Below are 7,120 nucleotides of genomic sequence, written 5' to 3' on the forward strand. Positions count from 1 at the left end.
CCCATTTTTCCCCCCACTTCAAGGCTTTTTGTAGGGGGGGTGTTCCCCTCCAATCCCACCCACATATTGGGGGGGGGGGGACACCCCAAAACCCCCCTCTCCCCGTATGTAGGCGCTGAGCCCCGAGTTAAGGCAGCGAGGGGGGGGAGGTCCGGGCACCCCCCCCAAATATGTGTCCCCCCATATTTCCCCCCCCCATCATCCCCCCCATCATTCTTGGGGGTCCAAAGAGAGCTGAGCAGTGGCGCGCTGCAGGTCCCCCCCTGCGCCCCCTGCGCCCCCCAAACCCCCCTCGCTCCAACGGCGCTTGAATCGCAGTTTGAGGGGGACGCGGGGGGGGTTCCCAGGGGGGGGGGGGGGCGGCGGCTCCGCAGCCTTCGTCTCCCCCTCTTCCTCCTCCTCCTCCTCCTCCTCCTCCTCGTGGCGCTGTGGGGGCGCAAAGACATCATCTTCATCGTCTTCCTCGCTCAGGTCCGTCACCTCCACCGTCTCCTCCTCCGACACCGGCTCCACTTTGATGTGGGGGGGCTCCGCCATGGCGCCCCCCGCTTCGGGCTGCGATGATGATGAGGAGGAGGAGGATGATGACGATGACGCCGTCGGTTCTTGTTGTCGCTGCTGTTCCCGAGTTTTTTCCCGCTGCCGCCGTCCCGGCGGGGGGGGTTGAAGCTTGAAAGGGAAAGGGGGGGGGTCGTTTTGGGGGGGTGGGGGGTGGTGTTGCGGGGGGGGAGCGGCGAGGAAGAACCCGGGGCAGGGGAGGAAGGCTCGAGGGCTGAGGTGATAGCTGTAAACGCTCCTGGCTTGCGCCGCCAGCGCCCGCTGCAAATCCTCGGGGCTGAAAGAAAAATGGGATCCCCCCCCGGAAAAAAGGGGGCTGAGGGTGGGGGAGGGGGCGTACCCCAAATGGGGGGGGGTGAGGGGCAAAGCAGGCGACAAAGGGGGGGGCAGGAGCCCCCCGTTCCCTGACCCCCCCCCACCGCCGCCGCCGCCGCCGAAGGGCTCGCGGGGGTAAAGGCGGAAAAAGCCTTCGGAGTTGGGGGGCAAACGGGGAGCGGGGGGGGGCAGGGAGCGGAATCCGCCGCCAGAAAGCGGGGTGCTGGGGGGGGGCATGGCGGGGGAGTCACCCGGGGGCTCCTCCAGTTCGGAGGCGGCCGAGGCGGCGTCGCTGCCATCGCTGAGGGACCCCAAACGTCGAGAGAAACGGGGAGGGGGGGGCGGGAAAGGCGGGAGGGGGGGCGGCGAGCGGAGGGGGGGGTCCTCGGGGGGGGGGCGGGGGGGGGCACGGCGGGGAGAGCCCCTCGCAGGGGGGGGAGGGGCCGGCGAGGGGGGGGAAAGGGAAAGGGGAGGGGGCGGAGGGCAGGGGGGGGGCGCTTTGGGGGAGGGGGGGCCCTGGTGAGGGGGGGAAGGGAGGGGGGAGTTAGGGGGGAGGAGGGGGGAGACACCCCCCTGTCCCCCCCCCAACACGCACAGCCCCCCACAACCCCCCTGTACTGGGTACCAGTGCTCCCAGTATCACCAGTAGCCCCAGTGTCTCCCACCCCTCCCAGTGCTCCCAGTATCACCAGTAGCCCCAGTGTCTCCCACCCCTCCCAGTGCTCCCAGTACCACCAATACCCCCAGTAACCCAGTGCCTTCCACTACCCCCAGTGCTCCCAGTATCACCAGTAACCCCATATCCCAGTGCCTCCTGCCCCCCCCAGTGCCTCTCTCTCCTCTCCCAGTGCTCCCAGTATCACCAGTAACCCCATATCCCAGTGCCTCCTGCCCCCCCCAGTGCCTCTCTCTCCCCTCCCAGTGCTCCCAGTCTCCCCAGTACCGCGGTACCCCAGCACTCCCAGTGCCTCCGGCCCCCTCCAGTGCCTCCGGCCCCCCTCCCAGTGCTCCCCAGTACCGCGGTATCCCAGCACTCCCAGTGCCTCCGGCCCCCCTCCCAGTGCTCCCAGTCTCCCCAGTACCGCGGTATCTCAGCACTCCCAGTGCCTCCGGCCCCCCCCAGTGCCTCCGGCCCCCCTCCCAGTGCTCCCAGTCTCCCCAGTACCGCAGTATCCCAGCACTCCCAGTGCCTCCGGCCCCCCCCAGTGCCTCCGGCCCCCCTCCCAGTGCTCCCAGTCTCCCCAGTACCGCACCGGGCAGCCCCAGTTCCAGGCAGGGGTAGTTCACCAACACCAGTTTGTTGAAGTTGAATTTATAGGTGAAGCGCTTCCCCTTCGTCTTGTGCAGAATCCGCTTATTGTAGTAGTACCTGGGGGGGACCAGTAAGGACCAGTAAGAACCAGTAAGAACCAGTAAGCACCAGTAACCCCCCCAGCACCACCGGTGTCCCCAATTCCCTCAGCATCCCAGTATTCCCAGTGCCTCCCGCTACCCACCAGTATCTGCTTGTTGTAGAGACGCCTGGGGGGGGGGGACAGTGACTCCCAGTGCTCCCAGTATCACCAGTACCCCCAGTATCCCAGCACCCCAGTGCCTCCTGCTGCACCCCAGTGCCTCCTGCTCCCTCCCAGTGCCTCCTGCTCCCTCCCAGTACCTCCTGCTCTCTCCCAGTACCTCCCGCTCCCTCCCAGTTCCCTCCCAGTGCCTCCTGCTCCCTCCCAGTACCTCCTGCTCTCTCCCAGTACCTCCCGCTCCCTCCCAGTTCCCTCCCAGTGCCTCCTGCTCCCTCCCAGTACCTCCTGCTCTCTCCCAGTACCTCCTGCTCCCTCCCAGTTCCCTTCCAGTGCCTCCTGCTCTCTCCCAGTGCCCTCCCGCTCCCTCCCAGTGCCTCCCGCTCCCTCCCAGTGCCTCCTGCTCTCTCCCAGTTCCCTCCCAGTGCCTCCTGCTCCCTCCCAGTTCCCTCCCAGTGCCTCCCGCTCCCTCCCAGTGCCTCCTGCTCTCTCCCAGTTCCCTCCCAGTGCCTCCTGCTCTCTCCCAGTGCCTCCTGCTCCCTCCCAGTTCCCTCCCAGTGCCTCCTGCTCCCTCCCGCTCCCTCCCAGTGCCTCCTGCTCCCTCCCAGTGCCTCCTGCTCTCTCCCAGTGCCCTCCCAGTGCCTCCTGCTCTCTCCCAGTGCCCTCCCGCTCCCTCCCAGTACCTCCTGCTCCCTCCCAGTACCTCCTGCTCTCTCCCAGTTCCCTCCCAGTGCCTCCCAGTGCCTCCTACTCTCTCCCAGTTCCCTCCCAGTGCCTCCCACTGCCTCCTGCTCTCTCCCAGTTCCCTCCCAGTTCCCTCCCAGTGCCCTCCCACTCCCTCCCAGTTCCCTCCCAGTCCCTCCCAGTGCTCACCGGAGGGCGCGGCTGAGTTTGTCGTAGTTCATGTGGGGTTTGCACTTGCGGGCGCCCCACAGCCGCGCCACCTCCTCGGGGTCTTTGATGACGAACTCGCCCGCCTCTCCCTGCCAGGCGATGACGCCGCGGTAGCGCTCCTCGCGCAGCAGCTCCAGGATGAAATGCCAGAGCTGGATCTGCCGCGAGCCGGGGCTCGACTCCGCCTTGTACGCCCACTCGGGCAGCGCGAAACCTGTGGGGAGATGTGGGGCACGGGGGTCACGGCCTGGGACCCGCTATGGGGCAGGACTTGGGGGGCACAGACCTGGGTCCCCAGCACGGAGCAGCATCTCAGGGCTCGGGTGCCTGGATCCCCTCTATGGGGAGATGTGGGGCACAGAGAAGTGGGTCCCCGCTATGGGGCAGGACTTGTGGGGCGCAGACACCAGGATCACAGCTATGGGGCAGGACTTGGGGGGCACAGACCTGGGTTCCCAGCACGGAGCAGCATCTCAGGGCTCGGGTGCCTGGATCCCCCCTCTATGGGGAGATGTGGGGCACAGAGAAGTGGGTCCCCGCTGTGGGGCAGGATTTGGGGGTCCCAGACACCTGGATCACAGCTATGGGGCAGGACTTGGGGGGCACAGACCTGGGTTCCCAGCACGGAGCAGCATCTCAGGGCTCGGGTGCCTGGATCCCCTCTATGGGGAGATGTGGGGCACAGAGAAGTGGGTCCCCGCTATGGGGCAGGACTTGTGGGGCGCAGACACCAGGATCACAGCTATGGGGCAGGACTTGGGGGTCCCCAATGTGGGGCAGGATTTGGGGGTACAGACTTGGGTCCCCATCACGGAGCAGCATCTCAGGGCTCGGGTGCCTGGATCCCCTCTATGGGGAGATGTGGGGCACATAACCAACACCTTATGGATATGGGGCACCCCATAACCCACAACCCCCAGGCCATGGGGCACCCCATAACCCACACCAGGCCGTGGGGCGCCCCATAGCTCACCCCCCATGGCTGTGGGGCACCCCATAACCTGCACCCACAGCTGTAGGGTGCCCCATAGCCCGCACCCATGGCCCTGGGGCTCCCCATAGCTCACCCCCCACAGCTGTGGGGCGCCCCACGGCCGCCCTGCCCCCCTCGCCGGCGCCCGCAGCCACCGGGGCCCCTGTTGGGGGGGGCCGTGACGTCACCGGCGCCGTCAATGGGGGCCCTGTTCGCCCGGCACCGCCAGACACCGCGACCCACGGCACGACCCACGGCCCCACGGCGGGGCCCAGGCCCACAGCGGGGACCCACAGCCCCACATCTCCCCATAGCGGGGACCCACAGCCCCATAGCGGGGCTCTAACTCACATCTCCCCATACCACAGCCCCACGGTGGAGACCCACAGACCCATAGCGGAGCCCTGACCCACATCTCCCCATACCACAGCCCCACGGTGGAGACCCACAGACCCATAGCGGAGCCCTGACCCACAGCCCGGACCCACAGCGAGGACCCACGTCCCCCTCCAGCAGGTGCTCTGGCACCCAGCCCCATAGCTGCCCCATAGCAGAGACACAGCCCCACATCTCCCCATAGCGAGGGCCCCTACGGCCAGTCCCCATGTTTCCCCATAGTGTCCCTGCCCCACAGCTGCCCCATAGGAGGGATCCAGGTGTCCCTGCCCCACGGCTGCCCCATAGGAGGGATCCAGGTGTCCCTGCCCCACGGCTGCCCCATAGGAGGGATCCAGGTGTCTCTGCCCCACAGCTGCCCCATAGGAGGGATCCAGGTGTCTCCGCCCCACAGCTGCCCCACAGGAGGGATCCAGGTGTCCCTGCCCCACATCTCCCCACATACCCATGGCGGGGGGGGGGGGGGGCTCCCCCACACACAGAGGGGCGTGGCCAGGGAGGGAGAGGGCGTGGCCAGGGCGGGAGGGGGGCGTGGCCAGGGCGGGGGCGCCGCTACGGGAGGGGGGAGGGGACAAGTTTGAACGCGCGCGATCGCGGCCGGAGGAGGTGGGGGGGGGGGGGGAGGGGAAAAGTGGGGGTGAGGGGAGGGGAAAGGAGGGGGGGAGAGGCCTCGCCCGTATACGGCAACAGCAATTAGTGTAATTAATTACAACTTGCCCCCCCCGCCCCTCCCCCCGCGCTGGTGAGGGGGGTGGGCGGAAAATGGGGGGGAGGGGCGTGTTCCCCCCCCTAAACACACAACGTGGCAGCGGCCCCTCCCCCCCCCACGTCCCCCCCCCCCAATTCGTGGAGGGGGGGGAAACAGCCCCTCCCCCCCCCTCTTTTTACCCCCCCCCGAACGGAGCAGCCGCCCCTCCCCCACCCCGTGGGAGGGGGCGCAACAGGTCCCGGTGTGGGAACTCGGCGGGGGGGGGGGGAAAGGGGGGGCAAAGCGGGGTCCTCCCCCCCTTTTAACCCCCCCCCCCAACTTTCAGGGGGGGGCGCGTGGGGCCGCCCCTCCCCCACGTGGGGGTGGATTGGGGGGGGGGAAAGTTTGCGGGGGGAGGCAAAGTTCTTCCCCTCCCCCCCCTTTCTCTCCTCTCCCCCCCCACCTTTGCACCCCCCCCCAAAGTTTGCCCCCCCCTTCCCCCCCCCCCCCCGTGGCCCCCCGTGGGCGGGGGAGGGGCGCGCAGTCCCCACCTGCGTCCGCCGGGGTCTTCATGGCTCCGCGCGGCGATCGCGCTCGGGGCGGCCCCGCCCCCCCGCTCAGGCCACGCCCACCTGAGGGGGAAAAAGGCCACGCCCCCCCGCCGGCTCAGGCCACGCCCATCCCGCCCCAACGCGCGCGTCAGCGGCGTCGCCATGGCAACCGCCACCCGCTCCGCCCCTCACTCCGCCCCCGGGAACTGGATGGGAGGGGGAGGGGGTAATTAGGGGAAGGGGTAATTGGGGAGGGGGTAATTAAGAGGGAGGGGTAATTGGGGAGGGGAAAATGGGGGTAATTGGGGAGGGGAGAATGGATTTAATTAGGGGAGGGGTAATTGGGGAGGGGGAATGGGGGTAATTAGAGGAGAGGGTAATTAGGGGAGGGGTAATTAAGAGGGAGGGGTAATTGTGGAGGGGAATGGGGGTCATTAGGGCGGTAGGGTAATTAGGGAGGGGTAATTGGGGTAAATAGGGGGATGGGCTAATTGAGGAGGGGTAATTAAGGTAAGGGGGGGTCACTGGGGAGGGTGGAAAGGGGCTAATTAGGGGTTGGGGTAATTGGGGAGGGGGAATGGGGTAATTAGAGGTTGGGGTAATTGGGGAGGGGGTAATTGGGGTAATTAGGGGTTGGGGTAATTGAGGAGGGGGAATGGGGTAATTAGGGGTTGGGGTAATTGGGGAGGGAGCGAATGGCTCATTAAGGGGTGATTTGGAAGGGGCAATTGGGGGAGACGTAATTGGGAGCTGCGTTAATTAGGGAGGTGGAATTAAGGTGGGATAATTGGGGAGGGTTGAGGGGGCGGAGCTTCCCCGTGTGAGTGTCCCCCCCCCCTTTCCCCCTCCCCCCCACCCCCCCCCCGAGCCCCATCCTGGCGCCACCGCCCCTCCCCCCCTCGTTATTAATAAACTCATTAATTATTCAGCTTCCCGGCCGAGAGAGCCATTAGCGCCCCCCCGCCCCTCCCCCCCGAAGTGGGGCGGGGGGAAACTGAGGCACGGGGGCGTGGCCAAGGGCAGGGGAGAGGCGTGGCTAAGGGAGCGGGGGCGTGGTCAAAGGCAATAGAGTGAAACGGGAAGGCGTGGCTAGGAGGGGGCGTGGCCAAGGCAATAGATGACAATATAGGGGCGTGGTCAGGCGGTGAGGGGGCGTGGCCGAGAGCAATGGATACATATGGAGAGGGCGTGGCCAAGGAGCAATAGCTACAAATGGAGGGGCGTGGTAAAACGG

The 7,120-nt window shown here is 67.2% G+C and overlaps 1 protein-coding gene across 2 annotated transcripts; it reads right to left on the minus strand.

The window, feature by feature from the left end:
• Positions 1-362: 362 nt before the first annotated feature.
• On the minus strand, positions 363-6,021 carry LOC128849923 (ETS domain-containing transcription factor ERF-like). 2 transcript variants are annotated; one of them, XM_054052648.1, is made up of 4 exons: positions 5,887-6,021; positions 3,258-3,492; positions 2,127-2,242; positions 363-555 (listed from the first exon to the last, which is right to left on the minus strand). In XM_054052648.1, the coding sequence occupies exons 1-4, from the start codon at positions 5,906-5,908 to the stop codon at positions 452-454; spliced, it is 477 nt and encodes a 158-aa protein (XP_053908623.1). In that variant the 5' UTR covers positions 5,909-6,021; the 3' UTR covers positions 363-451. The 2 variants fall into 2 exon arrangements, with proteins under 2 accessions (XP_053908623.1, XP_053908622.1); XM_054052647.1 differs by having other exon boundaries at positions 363-669.
• Between the last annotated feature and the right edge of the window lie 1,099 nt (positions 6,022-7,120).

The sequence above is a fragment of the Cuculus canorus genome, chromosome 35 (assembly GCF_017976375.1).
Source record: "Cuculus canorus isolate bCucCan1 chromosome 35, bCucCan1.pri, whole genome shotgun sequence".
In the NCBI taxonomy this organism is placed as follows: domain Eukaryota; kingdom Metazoa; phylum Chordata; class Aves; order Cuculiformes; family Cuculidae; genus Cuculus; species Cuculus canorus.